Source organism: Convolutriloba macropyga, chromosome 10 (genome assembly GCF_964194025.1).
Source record: "Convolutriloba macropyga chromosome 10, txConMacr16.3, whole genome shotgun sequence".
In the NCBI taxonomy this organism is placed as follows: Eukaryota; Metazoa; Xenacoelomorpha; order Acoela; family Convolutidae; genus Convolutriloba; species Convolutriloba macropyga.
In genome coordinates, this window is record NC_134477.1 from 27227665 (window position 1) to 27251292 (window position 23628).

At 37.8% G+C, this 23628-nt stretch overlaps 2 protein-coding genes across 3 annotated transcripts in view; one reads left to right on the top strand and one right to left on the bottom strand.

The window, feature by feature from the left end:
* Positions 1–18593, top strand: part of LOC142348402 (uncharacterized) — a 24962-nt gene extending 6369 nt beyond the window's left edge. The window contains exons 2-9 of one of the 2 annotated variants that reach the window (XM_075399744.1): positions 1624–1914; positions 2682–2866; positions 5649–5828; positions 8334–8508; positions 14869–15129; positions 16756–16950; positions 17999–18184; positions 18523–18593. In XM_075399744.1, coding sequence (XP_075255859.1) covers positions 1624–1914; positions 2682–2866; positions 5649–5828; positions 8334–8508; positions 14869–15129; positions 16756–16950; positions 17999–18184; positions 18523–18539 — 1490 coding nt within the window. In that variant the 3' untranslated portion in view covers positions 18540–18593. Of the gene's footprint in view, positions 1–1623; positions 1915–2681; positions 2867–5648; positions 5829–8333; positions 8509–14868; positions 15130–16755; positions 16951–17998; positions 18354–18522 lie in introns of those variants that run through there. The other variant, XM_075399743.1, reaches the window with a different exon arrangement.
* LOC142347846 (uncharacterized) overlaps positions 1–23628 on the bottom strand; it is a 176361-nt gene that overhangs the window by 130522 nt on the left and 22211 nt on the right. The gene's annotated exons all lie outside the window — the stretch shown is intronic.

Consider the following 23628-nt stretch of genomic DNA (forward strand, 5'->3'; position numbering starts at 1 on the left):
GTATTTTGGTATATGGCTGTTGCAGTTACTCGTCGCTTCTACCTATCTACATTCTGCAGAAAAAAATTTTAAAATTCATTTACTTCAGGAAAAGGTCAGATAGTTCTAGGGACATTTTTATCTCTAATAAATTACTAACAGTATTCGAGTTCCATGTTTATGAGCTGCTGAAATTTGTCCTGAAATCATTGAAAAAGATGCATAGCGAAAGCTATCTAACTGAACTCTTTGAATATGAGCATAGTACCAGAAACACCAGAAGATCTACCAAAAACTACCTAAAGATACCCTCCTTTAAAACGCAGTTTGAGCGCTCCTCTATTTCATATCGTTTTGCAAAGCCATTTAACACGCTAAGAAAGAATGAAGTTCTAGCACGAAACATTGAAACCAAAATTTGGCAAAAAATATCGCTATTTTATCATAAATTTAAAGAAAGTTATTTGCTAAACAATGAGGAGCTGGTATCCTATATTTTTAAATAGTTTATTCCGTATCCACCCTCAAAATATTTTTTCACCTATTTCTTTTCCATGAACTCTTGTCAAAAATTGTTGCCTCAAAAATGGTATTATTTTTGCACAATAACGAAGTCTACACACAGAAAATTGACGATAAAGAATCGAATTGCAGGAAAAAAAATTTTATTTGAATTTCTTTTTAAAACGTTTGCCAAGAATCAGTGGCTCTCTCGTTAAGCGTAACACAGCATACAGTGTTAGCGTTAGTTGGTAATGAGTCAAAAGAGAGAATCGTTTTGAGCTTAAAACCGCTTTTTTTTTAAAAAAATTATTTTTCTGTTTTGGACATCAAAAATTATTTTTTCTTATCGTTTTCTCTTCTAAGCTATTTAACTTTAGCCAGGGCAGATACTAGGTGGGCTTAATAGCCCCGTTTATCTGTCCTCTCCGAGATACATTTGATATGTAAGTAATTTCAATTGATATATATTATGAATTATATAATGTATTATGTAATTAATTAAATTGTTCATAATTTTTATGATAAAAGAGAAATTTATTCTTTCACTCTTTTCTTTATACTGATGAAGTCACTGAAAAATCTGGCCATAATCTGGAACCGTAGGGAGCTCTACGAGATAAAAATCAGAACTTGAAAGGCACTTTAACAGAGTCACATGAACATGCTTATGAAATATGCATTTTCTAGTTTTGAAATTCCGACAGTTTTAAAATCTGTTATTGTATATAGGAAATTCTGGCATTCTAGAATCTGAAACTGCAGAGATGTGGAATTTTCACATTTGCATGAGCGTGTTTCAAGTTAAGGAGAGGCTGATCATTTCTATGATATTTGTGCTCTTGGCACTGTGAAGCACCTGTGACCTGTTCTGACACTGACTTTGCCGGAGTTTTCTCTACGCTATCTCTTTATTATAGAATTGATAGATGGGTTCCTTAACCTGTTCCAATCTGTTCCATAAATCAATCTGTTTACTCAGTAAAGTAATATAAATTTAGGTTGAATAACTTGGCAATGAAAATTATCCCAATGCAGCTCCCGATACATCAAGTCAATCATGTCTTCAATTTGAGCTCATAGCCCAACACGGTCCGGTTTACAATTAACGGTAGTCGAACTGTAGCTTAATTTATTATTTAGGTGCCAAAATTTCCAAAAGTGAGCTGAACAAAATTCCTCCGGGAAGTACAATTGTGATAAGTTCATACGACAAAACGGTAGACAAGCCGATCGAAAAGCGAGTGAGCGCTGAATCCAAATTGAAAAGAAACGGTCGAAATATCGATGAGATACAACTGAAACTGCGAACTCAGAAAAGAGTCTCCGATCAGTTTTACGTGGACATTCGGGATCCGAGTGGTGCGAAGGTATCGGTGGGAGCTGTGACGTCATTCAATTTCCACAAATCCAGCCCTGAAGTTGAACTTACAGGTATCCAAAAGATTAATTATTTAAATTTTTTAATCCGTTTTATTTTTGTTCGGGCAAACTATGGGGTGTTAAATTACAACAATAAAAACATTTGGTCCACACAGAATTTTTTGCGCCTCCAATTATTTAAAAACGATATCATTAGATGTGCAGTTGGTCCTGAAACGTTTAATTGTTTTTCAACAAACAATGATTGCACAATTCATTATTCACTTGGTTTGAGTTGGCCAGTTCCGTTGAAATAAAGTACGTGCGCGGGATGACCACCATAAATGTTTCTTGGAAACCATACATAAGACATGTATGGTCGTATGGCTTCTTTGATACCATACATAAGACCATAAAAAAACTTAAACGTGATCTCAAATGACGTCTTTTGGATCACGTAGTGCAACGAATACATCGTAATTGCCATTGGCCTTCAACAATTTTTTTTTCTATGGTGTCTTGGATACCATATCCAAGACCATACACTTTTATGGCCCGCACAAGCAAAAGTCCCTGACTAAGAGCAAAGCAATTCTGGAAGCACTCTACTCCCACTTGAGTGTAAAGTAAGAAGGCGGCAGGGGGGGGGGGGGGGGTAAAGGACGACTGACTTGATATACAACCATTGGAGCCATATAACTTTAATAGAATAGTGCTCATGACCAGAGCGAACCGAGGGAATAAACAGTTTTGAGCAAAATTTTTTTGGCACTCAACAATTTAGCGAAATATTGCGTAATTTGTGGTTAATGTTGTGTGATTGTATTTTTCTACCTCAGATACGTGTTTGGTGGAAGTGTCGCATGGATGTGTCTATTGGGACTCCAAGCAGTCAAATTTCTCCTCTGAAGGAATGGAACCAGTGTTCTTGGAACCTTCGAGGGCCACCTGCAAGTCCAATCACTTGACACCATTTGCAGCCATGGCTTACGTCACGCAAACTAAAATTGGACACCCGGAAAAGGTATGCAGTTTTCATTTCCAAGCTTTTAATAGCCCTCGATGGCAGTTCGTATTTAACTCGTCAAACTTGTGCCTATCAAATTTTGAAGAGATAATTGATCTCACGTTTTCGAAACTACAAATCGGATGTTTGTTCAATGACTTCTAACATTCAAGATCTGAAAATGTGGAGGGGGGGGGGGGGGGGGTAACTTCGTTTCTCATTGTCCTTGAATGTAAGTTTTGTGACTATCAAAACTATTTTTTTTAAAAAACTTCGGAGCGTTGAACTGCGCTTAGTTATATCGATGTTGTTTAAGTTTTTTTTACAACTTAAAGAACTTGCAAATGTGTAAGTTATGTAATATAATTTAGAGCTGCGTGTTATTTCTTGAAACGTGATCATATTTGGAAATCAAACTCAAGGGGTATATTTAATCACGCCGAAGCCGTTAAGAGAGCTAACAGGCGTTTTACACACGTATTTTTATTGACTCGAACTGGAGTACTGGTATTCAACAGTTTTTTTTTTAGCTGAAACAAGTTTGTTCATGACATGAACATTTGACTTCTGTTTTCGATTATTTTCTCCCAATTAAAATTCCTTCTTTGCATTCACACTAAAAACATCTGCACCTAGCCGCACTACATACCCCTATATCACCTCTCCCACCCACACGCCCATCCGTCCCAACAACGAGCCGCGCCCACCAACTACAGACACCCTCGTTGTCCCGCCGCCTGCCTGCCCCCATCCAAACCTACTACCTTACCTACCCCGCCCCATTTGCTTACCTATTACCTACTACCCCCACCTATTATTCCAACAACCACAACTATATCCAAATTTTAAATAATTCTCAAATGCCCCCATCCGCACTTACCAAGATCCCAAAACTAAAAGCTGAATCTGCATTTTCTAAGACAACGTCTATTTACATTAGACTATTAATTTCGTTGCAATCTCTTTTCTTTAATATGTATTCTTTTAGGTAAGGTTACTTTAGTATTTATATTGTACAACTGTTCAAGCCGTTTCCGGTTTTCTACCAGCTGTCTTTTTTCTATGCAAAATTTTTGCTCTACCATTTTTGCGTGTTTCTTTTAGAACATTTGTTGGCCTCTCAAGTGACGTTTTCACGATTCTTTTTTTCGACCTCGAGTGGTCTCAATTGCTCTCACTCTGAAGTAAAGTTTGTTGCTAAAGTAAAACCGATTGTTGCCGAGAAAAGAACAAGGGCTTGATAGCCGAGGGACGAATACTTCTGTCGAGAACTCAGGAGGTCGTGGGTTCGTATACCACCCGGTCGGATATTTTTGCACCCATAAACAAAGATTTTTATATGCTAGATCCCCTCAAATAAACTTCCTCGCCTGTCGTTCGAGAGAAATTTGTCTGACGTTAGTCGGTTTATGCTTATCTATTTTAATCTATTTTATTCTAGGCGCAAAAGTTAATTCAGAGAATTAAAAAAAACAAAATGGTTGAAAAGCATTACTGACCAACTCGTGGTTTTTTCTGCTCGTGAAAACAGAATTTTAATGTTAGAAAGAATAATAACGTGGGTTTTGTCGGCTAAACGTTTTTTCATGCCGGATTTCCTTTGTTAAAGGATTTTAGTAGAAATGCTTGAACAAATCGTTGGATTTCCTTAAAAGTAAGGATGGATGGTTTGAAGTTTCAAATTTCTGCTCATTTTTTGTTCTCTTGTCTTTTTCTAACTACATTTTGAGATCATGTTGTTTGACAATAGAACGGAATACACTACCTGCAAAATCTCATAGGACACTGCGAGCTAATTTGCATATTAAATCCGTTTCAACCAGTAAAGCAGTCATCGCATGTCTTGTTTATTACACCTCTCTTGACCTAGGAGTTGTTTTTTGTATACTGATAGAAGATTCGTTCCTAACCAGACATTTTGATGGAGCTCCCAATAGTCATTATCCCTAACCGAGCTTAGATTTTCGATACTGTTTCCTAACTATTTTTTTTGCTTTTAAAGATTTTTTGAAATCATCGGACCTGAAATATAGTCGCAAATTGTTGAAATATAGTTGCATCTGATTGATATATCGTCTATGCCGCGTGCCTCTTCAGTTTGACACCTGATCAAAACAAACGTTCTTTCAATTATAATTTTATTTTTGCAGAACTTGTTTCCTTCAATAAATAGTTGGGCAGCTGGTTCAGTGATTTTCAGCAACTTAAGTAGTGAATGATTTGGAAGCAAAGGATAATATGGCTCTTGGTACTTTCATTATAATTAGCAGTTGACGATGTATGGGGAGTTTTGTAGACAAGAGTGTGTATAACAGTAAGAACTTAAAATAGAATTTGTTTGTAGCTGAAGCTCGTTTAAGCGTCCAACCGAGCAAGGAGAGTAAAAATATCATAGAAATTTGCGATATTGCTAGTGAAATTTAGTCATTTTTATCCATCGTCTCATTCAACATTATTAAACAAAAAAACAGCTGGATTCAGTGAACTTTTATTTCACTACTGAAATTCCCAACTTATATCATAAGTCCAGGTGCTCATATTGTCACCTTTTTTCTAAAAAAAAATTCAAGCAAAGATGTGCTAGAAGTAGGAAGAAATCAACTTGAAAACTATTTTGAAAAGCTTAAGAGAAATTGAACTTCAATCGGACGACAGTTCTCGGAAATCATGAAAATTAAAGATATGTTTGAAAAAAGTTCAGCGATTTTTGACAGCACAATTAATATAATAAATTACTGACTCATGTAATACAATATTTGTTGAAAAATAAGACATTTTCAAAGTTGCTTGTTTATTTCAGACGGACTATCATTGGACAGCCAAGTTTGGCTTGATAGTATCTGTAGTGGTGCTTGTGGTGATATTCGAGGCCATTCTCTATCTCTATACACATTTGGACGAGGATGAAGCATTCATTCAAATGGTTCTCATTGTATGTCTCACTATCTTCATAGGGGCCTACTTGGTGGGTGCAGAGAAGGTAGGATGAAAAAGTGTTATGACTTGATTGGGGTTTCGTTGATCCTCAAATTAATAGAAGTAATTCTTTTTTACATGTATTTCATACAAATAAGCAAGTCGCCGTTTTAAAGTTTTGGTTGTGCAATAAACAGGTCAATAATAGAAATTGAAAATGAATTTTTTTTGTGAAACGCGAACAAATGTGATATAATAGAGACGATGAAAAGTTAAATGCTGGTAATTGTGGAATTTGTAATATAAAATATGAAACTTCGATTATGGGTGGTTAATTAGTTTGCAGAGTTTAGGAGTTTAGTCTTCAGCCTATTGACTGTGTAAACAAAAACAACGAACTTGAACGATGTAAGTTGGAGTGGGATGTAGCTTTATTTGTTATGTAAACAAAAGAAAGACTAGCTTCGCAAAATGATCAAGTTGTCAGAAATAGTCAGAATGAAACTCAGAGGTCACTAAACGAAATGAACCAATTGTGATAAAAGCAGAAAAAAGAATGCAAGAGCTTAGTAAAAGCAATGATATTTATTTATGAATTCCCCCAAACCCCAAAATTCCACCCCTAAAACACATTTTGTCATGATAAAAGTGAGTATGTTTTCCCTGTAAGCAGCTACAAGTTTGAAGTTACTGTTTAGTGTTTTCAGGAAAGATTTAATGGGCATGTTAACGAATAATTACTGTAGAAGAAAGGAAGAAAAACAAATGTGGTTTGAAGGTTTTGTCGCCCATTTGTGGCATTTTTTGAAGAAAAAGAATATTTGTTTGCCCCTATTGATTACCCACAGAACAGGAATTAGAAAACAAAGAACAAGAGACAAAATTTTTGTCATAAGACCTATTGTGTGAAAAAGCAAAGCCAATTGTATGTGGAAAAAAAGATTTAACAGTCGTTTTATTTTGCACATTGTCGGAGCAAAGACCTTTAATCATTAAAAATTGATAGTTTTATGCTGTAATTCAGCAACTACTGGGCATTAATGCACAACACCAAAACGAGCTTGGTTCCACAACAAAATTAATTAGAACAAAAAGATGGTTGATGGGACATGCATGAAGAAATGAAATGAATCTTGCAAGTAAACGCACGTAATTGTTCTTATATGCAAATTTTGTCCGGTCAAAATCATCAGGGAAAATTTTGGAAAAAATAAAGGGTCTAATTGAAACTTAAGCTAGGAAATGGTAACTGTTTATTATACAGTGGAGAGAGTCGAAAGTGCCATACAAGTAGAATTATTACGCAGTGGACATTCAAAAGAGCAAAATTTTTGAAAGAAGAGTTTAGGGTGAAAATAACGCGTTACGAAAGGAGTTCGATGCTTGATATAGGACTGATTACTGTTTGAAGGTCTTCTTGAGAATATATTGATAAATAAAAAAGAGCGCAATTCTGTTTGGAATAATTTTGATGGAGAGAAATTGATCTGTTGAGAATATTAGCGTCCATAATTTCCCGACCCCCTCTTTAAGTCTCTAAAACCGTACTTCTTTACGCCCAATTGGCCTTAAAATTTTACTGGTGACTACTTGGACAGTTGCATTCGCAATAAAAAACACAGAGCTTCTAAGAAAAAAACAACACTTTTTCCAGAGTCAAAAAATCAAAAACCACATTCAAAAGTGAGGAACGCAGATCAGTTATCGTTTAGTTTCAATCTACTTAAGCTGACGAATATTTTGACGAATATTCTACACAGAAAACGGCTGAAGGACCTGAATTTTTTCTGAATTTTCTATCTTTGTGAGAATTAGATAACTGCTAAAAAACGGTTAAAACAAACATGGCTAGATCCACAGGGGATCAAAAATTTTCGTTGGCTAAAGCAGAGAAGTATCAGTAACAGGGAAAGGATAAAAGCAGAATCCAGGCACTTGTACAATAACTGTTGAACATGAAAAAACTTTAGCAAGCCAGATAAACCACGGAATTCCGGTCAACTTGATTAAACATTAACATAAGTTGCATCTTTTGACTGATTTTCTACGCCCACTGTTGCATTTATACTTTAGGTCAAAATGTTATTAATGAAAAGAGATCAGAGTAATTGCTGATAAAAATTGATAAGGTTGAGTACCCCCGAGTACAAGAAAAACTCTCAGATAGATGCCTGCGAGGCTGAAGAACAGCGGTTGTTAGACAATTTTGAATGAGAGAAAGCGGTCAAGTGAAACAGTTGGTTCTCAGTGAGAGAAAACTGTAGTTATTCAGTGATTTCTATTTGAAAGAACTTAGATGCCTAGTTGTTTAGTTGCAGTGAGTGAAACTGGAAAGTTGTTCAAAATCGTTGGTTGCGAAGATTATAAGTTTATTGATTATGGCTACTGGGAGGCAGAACTTGTTATAGTTGTTTGATTAAGAAGTAAATTGCATGCGTTCCGGATTCTTGGGGATAGTTTGATTGAACTGGTTTGAATTAGTGTGAACCATTAGTTAGTTTTGATAGACAAAATAACTGATTTGTATGACTGTTTGTGTTATGTGAAGACTGTTTGTATCTTATTTCAGCACGAGGATCCAACGTTCTGTGCTGTGATCTCCATGATTCTACAGTCTTCCCTTCTGGCCTTTCTGGGTGCAGTTTGCTGCGTGGGCTGGCACGTGGCCCTCGACTACTCTCCCCACTTTCACCACCACAATAAAGTCCCTTTGGCTCACTTGATAGTTGTATTTGTCATACCAGGTACGTCCAACAAACAAAGCTCTCATCTTCTCAATCCGGAACAAAATTTTTCTATGATAATTTAATGCGGAAAAACTATTATGCGTTTGTATTATCCAAGGTTCTGGTGAGTTATTTGCCTCTATTAATGTCTTTTTAATTCATTCGTAACTAAGAGTTCTGCGAGCCAGAAATTTAATGTGTCTCTGTATTATATTTCTTAAGACCCTTGAAGCGGAGAAACTCTCAATAATATCATTGTTCAGATATCATAACTTGAATCGAGTCGGATCTGATCAATTTAATATACAAGTTCCAGAGATATTGAATTGAGATTTTAGATCGAATAATGTGAGAGAATTATGTGTGCTATTAAAGTTTTTTGTAACTTCTACCAATAAAAACAGTAAACTTACGCATATGGTAGGATTACTAGACGTTTTTACAATCCGCTATGTAGTCGAATTTATAATATGCATATAGACCATTATTAGAGTTTAAAAGTATCAATTGTACACCGCCATATTTTACGCGTTTAAAAATATTTGGTTAAGGTTAGACACGTTCATCTTATGGTCATATAAATTAATAGTTGGTGTTATTTTTAATGCGATCAAAGAACTTCAGAGGTAAACGATTGAAAATTCTTTGGAAGAGGTAAAAGTTTGAAAAGGTCTCAAAATAAATCCTAGAAAACGCATAAAAATTTGCTGTCAAATCATTAAAATTAAAAGATTCTAGTCTTAAATAAACAGTCACCGTTTTTTTCTGCAGATTAGTTCACACATAAGCACCATAAGCAATAAATTCACAAGGTGAGAGCTTACCTTGATTCCGGTCTCGTTTCCTATTAAACATCAAAATTTATTTTCAAAATTCTTTTTATTACGCACTAAACTTAACATCACATTTGAGTACTGCTGTTCTGTCTTACAGAGACTGTCCTTTTAGGGTTCAGGTTCTGGTAACCATAACAAAGACAAGAGGCATAATTATCTGATTAACTGCTCTTGAACGAATGTCAAAGCAATTATTGTAAACGTGTGTGTCTTTTTACGACTCCAGAGGAGTATTGAGATTCTGCAGGTTTTTACGACTCGAAGAGGACTATTGAGATTCTACATGTTTTTTTTTAGCAGAGAGCAAGTTTGTTCATGACTTGAATTTTGACTTCTTTATGTTCGAGCATTTACCACCGTTTTTGATTATTGACTTTTGTTTTCAAACACTGGACTTTAACAGTAGCTTCGTTTGTAATGTATAGTAATTAAGAACTGCTGGTAATGTTCAAGCTGAAGAGATCATTTTGACATTTTTTGTTCCTATATAAGTCACCCCTAATTATCTAAACTACGCCGGACAAACCCCGCCCCCACTACCTTTCCCCCCCCCCCCAACACCTACTTACACCCCCACCGTCCCCGCACCACCCGCCAACTTACCCCCACTTAACCCTACCCCCTCCCTTCACCTAGATTCCCCCACCTACCCCCCGCCCCAGCTACCCCTGCACTACCCATCTCCCCAACCTATCTACTCACCCACCCACCTAGCTCTCCCCCCGCACCTTAAAAAAATGTCGGCTTTTTTAAAACACTTTAATGTGGTTTGTTGGGCTACTTTTGTTTTTTTTCTCTTGTCTATTTTGATGCTCTGATTTTGATAAAGTTATGTTAGAGATTATAATGCACGACGATTCGAGTCGCTTCCGGTATTCTACCGGCTATATTTTTTAGCAGAAAGCAAGTTTGTTCATGATTTGAATTTTGATTTCTTTCTGTTCGAGCATTTACCTTCGTTTTTGATTGTTGACTTCTGTTTTCGAACATTGGATTTTAACAGTAGCTTCGTTTGTAATGTATAGTAATTAGGAACTTCCGGTAATGTTCAAGGTGAAGAGGTCTTTTTGAGATTTTTTGTACCTATATAAGTCACCCCTAATTATCTAAGCTACACCGCACAACCCGCCCAACACCTATCTACCCCCCCCCCCAAACACCTACCTACACCACCAACGCCCCCGCACCCCCCTCAACTTGCCCCCCACCTAACCGTACCCACTCCCTTCATCTAGATACCCTCATCTACCCCCCAAACTACCTCAGCACCACCCACCTCCCCAACCCATCTACCCACCAACCCACCTACTTACCTCACCCCCGCCCCAACTTAACCACCCCACCCCCTCCACCTAACCCTACCCACCAAATTATCCCCTCCCTTCGCCTAACTACCCCCACATACCCCCAACTACCCCAGCACTACCCAACTCCCCAACCTTTCTACCCACCCACCTAAAAAATTGTCGGCATTTTTAAAACAAATTAATGTGGTTTGCTGGGCTACTTTTTTTTCTCTCGTCTATACTGATGTTCTGATATCGGTTAGGTTCGGTTAGAGATAATAATGCTAGAATGCACGACGATTCAAGTCGTTTCCGATATTCTACCGGCTATGTTTTTTTTGCAAAATTTTCGCTTGACGGTTTTGACTTTTCGAGTGACTTTTATGCCCTTGACTTTTTTCGTTTCGCGTAATCTAAAATTCTCTCTCAAACAAAATTTTAAGCAACTGAACTCAATTGGTCTTAATTTAATACTAAAAGTCAAATGAAAAGTGCGCCGAAACATGTGCCATTTTTCACTTTAAGTTTTAATAGTGGTATATGTTAACCTCTAATATGGTTATTTGAAGCTCACTATTGAATTTCTTAGTCCCATTTAAGCTCATCCTCCTCCCCCCAGCGACTGAAGCAAGCTGCAATTGATTAGAGCTCCCACTAGTCGTTCGAGAGCAATTCTTTCGACGTTTAGTCGGTTATTTTTCTTCATAGCAGTCCTGGACACACTCAAGCTTCATTTCATTGAGTTTTCCGCGTACGGAATCATTGTCATGCAAAGTTTTCAAATGGGCATTATTTGCTCACTTCACTCCTGTCTCCAATTGAAAACGCGATAACAAGTGACAGTAAATTTTTCACAGCAAAGTTATAAGATTCTTGCAATTCTTATAAGATTCTGAATTGCATGTTCTCAGTTTCTTTAAATTAGCGCACGCTCCAGTTCAGACCATGTACAATATTGTAAAACAGGAAACCAAAACAGTGCAATTACCTGAATTTGGGTCAGTGCAATTACCAGAAATTGGGTCTGATTCTGTCTCACGAGAAAGTTTTTTTCAGGTAAACTTCTATGGAGCAATATATTGCACACTGCTACGGTGATTATTTTTATATAATCTAACAGAAGATGAGATCGCTTATTTGTTTATATTACAAAAACCCAGAATAGAAGAAGGCCAGATTCAACACCGGAAGTCCTTGATTTTCAGTGCTTCTATTTTTTGCTTCAAAACTAGGATCGTTATTTTAAACGTTTTTCAAACTTGCTTGCTTCAAAAATATTTGTAAAGTATCAAAAATTATCAGTACCTTGACAAAGTCACCGAGAAGATTTCTTGCGTGCGCCAGCAGAAGACGATTTTTTTCAATAACATAGAGCAATTGAAACAAGAACGCAAAAATGCAGCTGGTAGAAGAATGGGAGTTGGAATGATGGGAGTTGGCAAGCAGGGTAGAGGTAAGGGTTAGATAGAGAGCTTTGTTGGTATTTGAGAGGGGAGCTGTAAATTAGATTAAAAAAGATGGACTTATATGGAATCAAAATTTTTGAATAGGACTTCACCTTGATTATTACCAGCAGTTCTTAATTACTATACAGCACCAAGCTGGTGTTGAAATCCAATGTTCGAAAACAGAACTAACCTCAAAAGCAAATTTAAATAGTCGAACAAAAGAGTCGAAATTCAGGTCATTAACAAACTTGTTTCAACCAAAAATACTGTAACACCAGTATCCCTCTTGGAGTTAACTTAATTTTGAGCAATATAAAAGCACTTGCGTTCGATGAGTTTTACATAGCAGCCAGAAAAATAAGCAGGCATTCAATTTATTTTGATACAATTCTTTGTAATTGCTAATATTTAGCAACTTACCATTAGTGAAGATAATACCTGTGAAAAATTTTAAATCTTGTTTAGAATGCAAAAATCATTCAAAATGAATCAAAGGGTAATTTGAGATTTTTGATAAAAATGAGCTCCTTGCGTATCATTAGGCATTGTTGTAGATGTTTCTCGATCTATAATGGGGCTTCAACAATCCAATTACCAAGAAGCAAAATTTCTCGCCCTCATGATTGTTGCAACGGTGAGATGCTCTATGATAAAGAGGTCGTCAATGAGGATCTAGACTAAACTAATGAATTGTGGCTTGTAAATCAAAAACCTGGTTTTCCTACCGCGTACTAGGATCTGAAATCATAGTTTACGTCAAAAATAGATTTATATAGCCAGTTCAAGTTGCAATAAATTTAACCACAGTTCCTTTAAATTTGTCGGTTAGTGCTTTTTTGCTAATTTTTTTTATATTTTGGTTTTCAAAAGATTTGTACAATTATGTTAAAAATGTGAGTAAAAATGTATTGATGCTGAGTTGTGGCAAATTTTTTGAAAAGATATTTTGGACAAGCAGATATTTGCAAAAAAAATTTGAGTGGCGATATGTTTATGATTAGTAATAATTAGAGAAAAAACGAAAGATATTTTTGCCATTTGTTTCAACAATATTATTTTCCAGTAAACAACAAAATGAACAATATCACCCTGACAATATCACCAAAACAGAAGTTTTTTCCAGTTTGAATTCAACTGCTTTTGTCGTTAAGTTGACAATCTTGTATAGCAATCTTGTAATCTCTGATCGTATCTATATATATATATATATATATATATATATATATGTATATATATATATATATATATATATATATATGTATATATATATATATATTGATATGTATATATATATATATATATATATATATATATATATATATATATATACAATATAATATTATTAATACGAATATAAAAAAAATATCAATATTATATTATTAAAAATTATTTATAAAATATTGGTTCCTCGAAGCCTAATTTGTTAGAGTTTGGTTGAATGGAATGGTTCAATTGTAGGAATTTACAACTGTGTTGTTAATGGTATTTAGGAAAATAATGAGACCTAGGAATCTATGTACATGTCTATCTTAGCTCGGCATAAATAATTGACATTTTGAGCTGATTGATCCCACGCCAAGAACGGGTGGATAGTTTTTAAGAACCATTCATCGCTTTGTGTGGTTAATTGCTCTTGAACAAAGTTCATATCAATTTTTGTAAACGTGTGTCTTTTTTGTGTAAAATTTTTGCTTGACGGTTTTGACTTTTCGAGTGACTTTTACGCCCTTCACTTTTTGCGTTCCGCGTGATCTAAAAATCTCTCTCAATCACAATTTCAAGCAGCTGAACTCAATTGGCGGCAATTTAATACTAAAGTCAAATGAGAAGTGCGCCGAAACTGGTGCCATTTTTCACTTTAATCTTCTTAGTGGTATATATTAACCTCTAATGTGGTTATTTGAAGCCCACTATTGAACTTCTTAGTCCCATTTAGGCTCACCCCCCCCCCACGACTGAAGCAGGTTGCAATTGATTAGAGCTCCCACTAGTCGTTCGAGAGCAATTCTTCCGACGTTTAGTCGGTTATGTTTTTCTGTCGAAAAGTTGAAAATCTTGCTAATCTTCAAAATTCTTGAAAATCTTCAAATTTCTTCCAAGTTTGCCATTCCGCTTGTAAGTTCTTCCATGTTGAACACTTAACTGCCAAGAAACTTACAAGATACGCAGACAACTCGAAATTCTTCATGCCAACGTTTTCATGTTTTGATTTCGAGAGATATCACAAGCTAAAAGTTCCACATGAACTGAGAGAAGCTAAACTAAACATTTTAAAAATTTGTGTATGCAATTGGAGTTCAACAGAGACAAGTTTTTAGAATAAGAGTTATCAATAGCTTCAAATCATCATTTTCTTCATTTTCCTTTCAATATTTTTTTGCTAATTGATGTATATATATTATTGATTTCGGTAGGTATGAAACTGACACCCTCTCACAAGTTTACTCTCCAGTTCGCCCCGGATTAACTCTTACTCAGTTTGGCAAGTGATTCAAAGTTTCGCTCATTGAAATTTCTATGAAACAAGAGCCTGTTAATGCTGGTCGAGGATCATTTTCTCAGAAGTCTGGCAGAGCTTTCAGAGAGTTTCAGCATTCATTGTGATGGTTGGCTTAAGCAAATGTTGCTAAGTAGAGCTGAGATAATAATATGTATGATTGCATAGCAATATGTGATAATACATGTGCACTTTAGTGGTGACAATAATATGCAACCGCTAATCTGGGGTGTGCAAATAAATTAGGTCCTTTTTACTTCTTCTAGTTTGTCTATCAATTCATCATTTTAGACTTTTCGGTTATATTTTAGTTGGCTTGGCCGTTTTCTTCTTCACTCGGAACATTAATCATGCAAAAGACAGCCCACCCTACACCTGCTTTGCACCCTCTAACGACCGAATTTGGAATTGGACTTTTATCTCAGTGGCTGTAGTGTATTACCTGAGCACCCTGGTAGCGTACATACAAGCGGCTAGGAATTTGAGGATGTTCTGTCGAGAAGTGAGCGATGAGAAGTATCTGGACACACTGCTGTGGCCAAAAGTGTGGTATAACCTGACTAATGCAATTTGTTAGTTTTCTAGTTTTATCTGTCCCTTCATAGTCAATTTGAGCACAGAATTGTATTTTCCTGTCCATAACGGGAAATTATGAAAAAGTGTTGGGAGGATCTGAGGCCAACGGTGAAAATATAGCTGGAAAAACCCAAAATGGGCCGCTGAAAACTTTATACCGTTTAGTCAAAAGTTTTCAGGTCTCAACATTATAGCTCAAAAAATCTTAAATTTACGAAATATAAATTCAAATTTTATACTCATAACAAAAAAAAATTGGTTAAACATTTGCATTTTCAGAATCACTTTATAAACATAAGAACAGTTTGATTCTTATAATGGTAGTAGAAATTAGTTCTAAAACCTGGTCAATGTGATACTTGCAAAGCTGCCAAAAACTCTGTTACCATTAGATGGATCTCTCAACAACTTTTCTGCGAAAGAAAAAAAATCCAATATCTCTAAAACCTCTCGCAATTTCCTCATGGAAACGCTGAAAACCAAAATTTCAACAGTCAGCTCAAAAATACAAGTAAAAAACAATGCCCAACAATTAGTAATTAGCCTAATAACCAGCAAAATAGTTTTGAAAATAAATGTGTGTCATTCAATTGAGACCAATAAATTACTCACATAAATCTAAACAAACTATTATTAGCTCACAACCCCCATTAACTTGAGGAGAAATTTTATGAAGCGTACAAAAACTTACATTTTTCCCATTTTTTCTTAGATTTTGCAGCAAAAGCTGCCTTGAATCAACAAAAATTCGAGCTACTGTTAATTGAAAATGCTTACGAGCAAAAAGTTCTAACTCAGTTCCGCATAAATGCTAAAAAAACAAAAGAATGTACGAAAAACGATAAAATGGCCTAAAACAAGCTAATTAGCTGGAAAACATTTTAATTTGCACAACGCTTTCTTCACAAAACTTCGGAACGCTATCAAAACAACATGAAGCAGTTTTTGAACTTTTCCTCAACTTTGTTTACAAAAATCTGGAGCACGAAAACTGAAATCAATGCATAATAAGGCTGACCCTAGTTGAGCTCCTTTTGCAGCCTTACAGGATATAGAATTAGGGCCAATTGTGCGCGCCAGTAGGTTTACCTAAATGTATCTGACTAACTGACAAAGGAAAACTCTGAAGGTGAACTTCAATTATAACGGCGGTTAGTAAACCCAATACCAGAGTCAATAATATACACATACATATTTATCTATCTAGCTGACTGACTGGAATAATTAAGCATGCGCTATTAAAAAGTGAATAGAGTCTTCTCAGTCTGTGATTGATTGCAGAATATAGAGAATACACATACTTCATTTTCATCTGCTTTAATAAAAGCAATAGGTTTCAATGAAACATTAGGGAGGGCAAAATTCCTATAATAGCATGAAAGTCTTAGCGTGAAACACTTGCCAATTACCAAAAACGTCGGAACGCTAGCAAGCTCAAAACAACAAAAAATTTAATTAAATTTAAAAAGCCTAAAAAACCGCATGTGAACAGAAAATTTTTGCTCGCTCAGAGAGTTTTTCCATACCTCAATTTCTTCCGCGTACAAACATCCGGGTTGACCATTTCGAGCTTTTATTTTAGCTTTTCCAAGATTATCCCATGCTCAGTTGGCATTTTTCAGTGATGAACGCTTTCGGAGGATTCGCTGGCTACACAATGAAGTTCTCTGAAGGACCAAGTGCTCACATAATGATGGGGGTGATTGGTGCTGTAATTGCCATAATTTATGCATTGTTGTTCTTCAAGCGACCGGAGAGTAAAACTGCCTTTTTGAACCTGAAAGCGGACAAGGTCATGCCAAAGAAAAGGAAGAAAGGTGCGTTAATAGTATGAATTTGTTTAAAGTTGTTAATTTTGTGCGATCAGCGATGGGCCTGCTCGAGATGATTTGATGTCAAATGAAAAGATGTGTGAGTGTAAAGTTTGTCGATATTTTGAAGGAATTTTTGAATATGAAGTAATTGGCATGAAGTATTTAGAATGAATCAAATGTACCAGACCAAATGCGACGTCAATATCACGGCTAGTCTTGTATCAGTACCTAGTTCAGAACTCTCGTAAAATGATTATTTGCAATAACCAGTCTTATACTTGTGTAAATTCCACTCGTTGCAGAGAAAAAGTGTCAAGATTAGACAGTTGTCTGTTGAGCTGGGAATTAACACAGGCGAAATTCATTCCAAAAGTTATGCACAAAATGAGCTGAGTTCCGCTGAAAAAAAGTTTTGAGCGAATAAATCTTACGTAATTATCTGCCTAATGTGTCGAAATTCTAATCAATTTTTCAACATCAGGCGAGCACTTGTCAGCACATTAAGCGGACAGTTAGCATTGATTTTAACGATAGAAAAAGATTTTTCAGTTGTCAACACAATTTTTACATTTGTGAGCATATATCTTCCTATCGTTGTAATGAGTGAAAAAGATAGGGTTTGTTTTTAAATTTGGAAATGACTCAATCATCCTCAATTGGCTACAAAAAGATTGAGGCTCGATCGTTAATAGCTATGAGTGACATAAATGCCGTAAGTGCTGAAATTATGCAAGGGAAGCGCTGAAAGTATATAAGTGCTAAAATCTATTTAAATTATATAAGAAATGCGCTGATAACCGCTGAAAAAAATTTTTGATGTGGAAAAATTGCGGATAATTCAACACATTAAGCGGATAATTATGCAAAATTTGTCTGCTGAAAAATAATTTTTCAGCGGCTGTCAGTGCGGCAATTTTTTTAAATAATTTTCAACAAAAGTCTCGACGACCGGGAGGGTCGTCCACCATTTAATTAAGGTTGTTTAACCCCCCCCCTTCGTTTTTGGACAAAGTCGGCACCTCTGCATGCGAATAACGTATTTGGGTTTCAGCGCACAAGGCGAAGAAAAATGGAATGCAGAGGTACATAATGAACTCACACCAGGGCGACACTGTTTCTGTCTTGCAAGATATGGAAACAAACGAGCGTGTGGCTCAGGTCGGATCACCAGAGAGTACAAATGATGGTTCCTCAACAAGCCGAAGCATAAACGAAGACGATTTCACTCTGCGCCGAGGTAGAAACGGGAGTTCATATTCTCAACGGGAGTTTAACCCGCATTTGTATTTCAGTGAAGATATTGAACACGCTCATATGAGCAGACAAAACACAACTGCCAGTGAAATAATCTTCGCCACATGAATAACTCTTTTCGGATCTTTTTTGTTTGTAACGCCCCCCCTCCCCCTCCCACCTACAGCTTACTTGAAACCCCCGACGCGGGTGCCATAATTTTACATAATGATTTACTATCTAATTGCACGTGCTTTGTAATGGGGGGGGGGGGGGGTGGTTGCATTATATACTGGGTGGGGGCACAAACGGAAAAGATACTTTCTTTCTATTCTGTTTTAGCTGAATGCACTTCATAAACCCTAGTAAACATTTCTGTTGTGTTTTATATATAGCCGAGATTCAAATAGAACGTGCAATGAAATCTATGGCAGTAAAGCTGGAGCAGAATAGATTCTAAATTTTTAGTATATCAGATTCTGGGGCTGATAACTTAGGGTATCATGTGTTGAATGCTATTCTGTTCACTATTCTGTTGAACTTCTGCTGTATTTCTGTTCTTGTCTAGAAATTCGAAGTAAAGGCAGCCCAACTTAGCTAAATCGCAGTTGCTTTATTGGTAACAATTAATCGCTCCGCCCCAAATATTTGGAAATTTTAATTTCATCGTTGAATATTTTCATGCTCAATCATTTCCCCGATATCATTGTTGAAATTAATTTTGCTTACGAGTATAATCGTTTATCAAAAAAAATTAGATCGTAGGGTATGTTGGGTTATGGACTTTCGCAAGCCGAATAAAAAGCGTTTTTAACTAAGTAAAAGAATTAATTTCTCAAAAATGAGAGAATAAGAAAATGATATTTTACAGTAGAATTTAGAGATTTACAGGAGGGATCTGATTATTAGATCAAGATGGTGATTTGAATTTGGGGATGAAAAAGGACTCAAAAATCAGCTGTATATATACCCATTATCAGTGTGAAAAAGTCAAGATACAAAACTAATCTTAGCACCGTGATTTATAGTAGGGGTCGCAAAGGTTACCCAATATGGTTTGCTTCTGCAAATCAGTCGCAAAGGGAACCATAAATGGAATGCATTTGCACTTTTCTGAGAATTCATCTTCCGGAGATATCATCATCATTTAATACATGCTGGGAAGATTTTACATCAATTAATCTAACTCTAATGATAGTTATCTAGATTCACCAATTTGAACCGAATATTCTAAGCACAATTTGTTGACGATACACTTATATAATTTCTTTGATCGAAGTCATATTGCTTGTCTTTCTGATCTGGTAAGTCAAACTTTCTTTCTAATTCTCACTAAGTTTAAGACTATAGTTTGGTCGATATTCTAACACCCCCACTCAGACTTGAGCTGATTGCGTAGAGTCTGTTCCCATCAAAACTGCTCTGAATCTTTCCAATTTCGAAACGGGTACGGACTTTGTGAAGATTTCCGCTGCCATTTTGTCTGTAGGGACGTAATGAATTGAAATAGTCCCATTCTTCGTCTTGTCCCGGATGAAGTGAAACTTTGTTTCGATGTGTTTGCTCCTTTTGTGCATGACTGGGTTTTGGCAGAGTCTGATACAACTTTGGTTGCCTTCTCCAATTGTTATTGGACGTTTCTGTTGGATGCCAAAATCCTCTAGAGGTTGTTTCAGGTAGAGTGCTTCCTGAACTGCTGCTGCCATGCCCTGATATTCTGCTTCTGATGAAGAAAGAGCAACTGTGGCCTGCTTCTTGACACCCCAGCTGAGTGCTGCGCCACGTCCGTTGAGCTTGAAGTAATAGCCCGTTGTGATTTTCTGTCGTAACCGTCTCCGGACCAGTCTGCATCACTTTCCCCCACTAAATCATAACTAACCTTTTTCGTTTAAGTAAGCTTTAAACCTTTTGAACCTCGAAGATATCGCAGAAGTCGTTTACCGCACATCCAGTGTTGATTGGTAGGTGCATTCATGTGTCTGGACAGAATGTTGACTGTGAACATGATGTATGGCCTCGTCTGTTTGGCCAGATACAGAAGTGATCCAACCAAGCTTCTGTAGATCCTCTGGTCCACTTCTTCGTCTGTGCTGTCTGAAGTTTCAAATTCAAATCAGCTGGAGTTCTTGAGGGTTTGCATTGATTCATTTGAAACCGCTCAAGCATTGTTTCTATGTAGTGTTCTTGGTCGACTGTGACTTTGCCCTCTTCTCGTCTGATTCTTAGACCCAGAAACCAGTGTAGTCTCCCTCTGTCTTCCATTTGAAAGGTTGCTTCTAGTGCCTTCTTGACATCAGAGACCACTGTCATACTTCTTGATGCTACTATGATGTCGTCAACCCAGACCAAGATGAAGGTGTGATCCTCTGCCTCTGATCTTGCGAACAAGGAGTGATCGTTCCTGCTTCTGGTGAACCCCTGTCTCAGTAGGAAGTTTGCAAGCTCTTTGTAACAGTTGTTAGCAGCCTGTTTCAAACCATTAATTGATTTTTTTTAGTCGACGTACTAACGTCTCCCCATCTGATCCGCGTTTTACAAACTCCTGTGGCTGTTCCAGATACACTTCTTCCTCGATTGGTGAGTGCAGGAAAGCAGTCTTGACATCAAATTGGTGCATCACATGGCCCTGCTTCGCTGATAGCTGAAGTAGAATCCTGAATGTCTCTGGCTTGCAGGTAGGCGCAAAAGTCTCAAAGTAGTCCAGTCCTTCCCCTTTTTTGAAGCCTTTTGCCATTTAGCGCGCTTTGTATTTGTCCACTTGACCACTGGGTCCCAATTTCACTTTGTAGACCCATTTGCCCGGTATGAAGTCCCTGTCTGTAGGTGGTCTCACTAGGTTCCAAGTCTCGTTCTCTTGGAGTGCCTTGACCTCGTCCTTCATTGCCCGGTGCCACTGGTCCCAATCGTCAACTTGCTTGGCTTCGTAGACTGTTTTGGATTCCACATAGTCGCCCTCAGTCACAGCAAGATGGGTCCTGACTTCTCCAAAAAATTGCGGAACATTCCTTGCTCGTGTCCCTCGTCTGGGTTCTCCTCTGTCCGCGTGTTCCAGTGCATCTTCATTGAAGCCAAAAGTCTCTAACTGTGAGAAGTCTTCTGTGTCACTGTCTTCCAGTGACTCTGAATCTCTGTGACTCCCTCTTGTTGCAGTAAATCCTTCATCTAGTGCTGTTTCTCCAACATCCGAGGCCTCTTGTCTCAGTGTTGTTTCTTGTGTATTCACGCTCCCTGCGTCATGCCACTCCTCATTTATTGCAGTAGATGTGTCATGTCGTTCTCTGTTGTCATCGTCTTGATGACTATCATCTGGGTGCCAGATTCCCAGTTCCGACCCATCATCTAGTAGGTCAGACGTTTCTTTGTTGTCAGGGATTGAGACTTGAGACTCCTTGATGATCACATATCGAACTGCCATCACCTTGCGTGTGTTGGGTATGTACACCAGGTATCCGTTTTCTCCTTCAGTGTAACCCACAAATTTTCCTTCCAGTGCCTTGGGTTCAAGTTTGCTGACTTCTCTGTCCCTCTTCCTCATGAAGACTGTGCAACCAAAAATAGATAATTTACTAATTGGAAGCTTAGGTTTTATACCTGTCATCAGCTCTGCTGGGCATTTTTCTTCTCCTCGTCTCACAACGAAGTTTCTGTCTGATCCTTGCTGCGTGAAGAATTGCTGCTCCCCACATCATCTTGGGAAGTCCTGAGTCAATGATCAAACTTCTTGCCATCTCCAGCAGTGTCCTGTTGCACCTCTCAGCTAACCCATTCTGTTGTAACCCATTCTGTTGTGGTATCCGTTTTCTCCTTCAGTGTAACCCACAAACTTTCCTTCCAGTGCCTTGGGTTCAAGTTTGCTGACTTCTCTGTCCTTCTTCCTCATGAGGACTGTGCAACCAAAAAATAGATAATTTACTAATTGGAAGCTTAGGTTTTATACCTGTCATCAGCTCTGCTGAGCATTTTTCTTCTCCTCGTCTCACAACGAAATTTCTGATCCTTGCTGCGTGAAGACTTGCTGCTCCCCACATCATCTTGGAAAGTCTTGAGTCAATGAGCAAACATCTTGCCATCTCCAGCAGTGTCCTGTTGCACCTCTAAGCTAACCCATTCTGTTGTGGCGTCTCTGGTATGGTCTTCTCCTGCAGAATGCCTGCATCTAAGCAGTACCTCTTGAACTGCTCTGAGAGAAACTCCTTTGCCTTGTCTTGCCTCAGTTTCTTGGGCGTCCCCACACTGAGAACAAATTTCCTCAGGCTGGCCAATGCTTCACTCTTAAGCAATTCCACAAACACAAACTTCGTGTACTGGTCTGCAAACACTATGCAAAAGCGGAACCCTGACAGTGACTCTAGTCTGAAAGGTCCCATCACGTCTTGAGCACCCTCTCCAGCTTCTCTTCTGCTTGGGTCTCTGCCACTCTTGGTACTGGAGTCTTTGTGATCTTGGCCAATGCACACACATTGCATACATCATTCCCCCACTGTCTCTGGTACATTCCTGACTACATCCGCTTGATTCAAATGACCCAATCGTCTGTGCCACTTCCTTGCACTGTCAAGTTTCACGCTGTTGGAACTTATCTTGAATTCTAGAACGCTGCAGGGTAAGTAAAACAAATTATTTTCTTGTGTTAGTTTTACCCGAGTTCCCTTCTGGAGTTTCATGCAGCTGTTTCTTCTCTCGAAAGTGAAGCTATGTCCCCACTCCGTGCATCTTGAGACTGATAGGAGGTTTGAAGAATAGTCCGGCACACACAGAACATTTTTGAATTGGCATTGGAAATCCCATTTGTTTGAGGGTATGCTGATCCTCACACAGCCTCTGCCCACCACTCTGGAAGCCTCTCCGTTGGGATTTCTGACCACTAATTGAATGGGCTCAAAGTCCAGGAACGCATTGATGTTCGTAACTATGTGATATGTACAACCACTGTCCACTAGCATGCCTGCTGTCTTCCACTGGGTAAGAGCTGCCCAGCATTCCTCGTCTTGTGTAGCCTATGTTGGACACATTGCCACTGACTCATGTTTGCCTCCATCTCTTTGTCTCTTGCATGCCCCGTCTAGGTGACCCTTCTCACCACACTTGCTGCATTGTGCTGTCTCCTTTTTCCTGCAGTCCTTGGCAAAGTGTCCAGGGATCCCACACACAAAGCAGTTTCCTTTCCTGGGTCCCTTCTTGAAGTCACGCTTCACTGCCAGTGCCACTGAACCCCTTTGTCCCTTGTGTCTCTGCACCGTGCTCTCATGAAAGTTCTGCAGCCTTTTCCTCAACTCTGTGAAGTTCGTTGCCGGGTTAAAGCTTTCCTGTATAACAAAACTTTCATACCTCATTGGCAGACCATTGAGGACCAAGGCGTTAAAGAGGGTCTCTGAGACTGCTTCCCCTGCTTCTTGTGGCCTTGTGAGCAACTCCTGTCCTCTGATGAAGCTGTCCAAATCCTCAGAA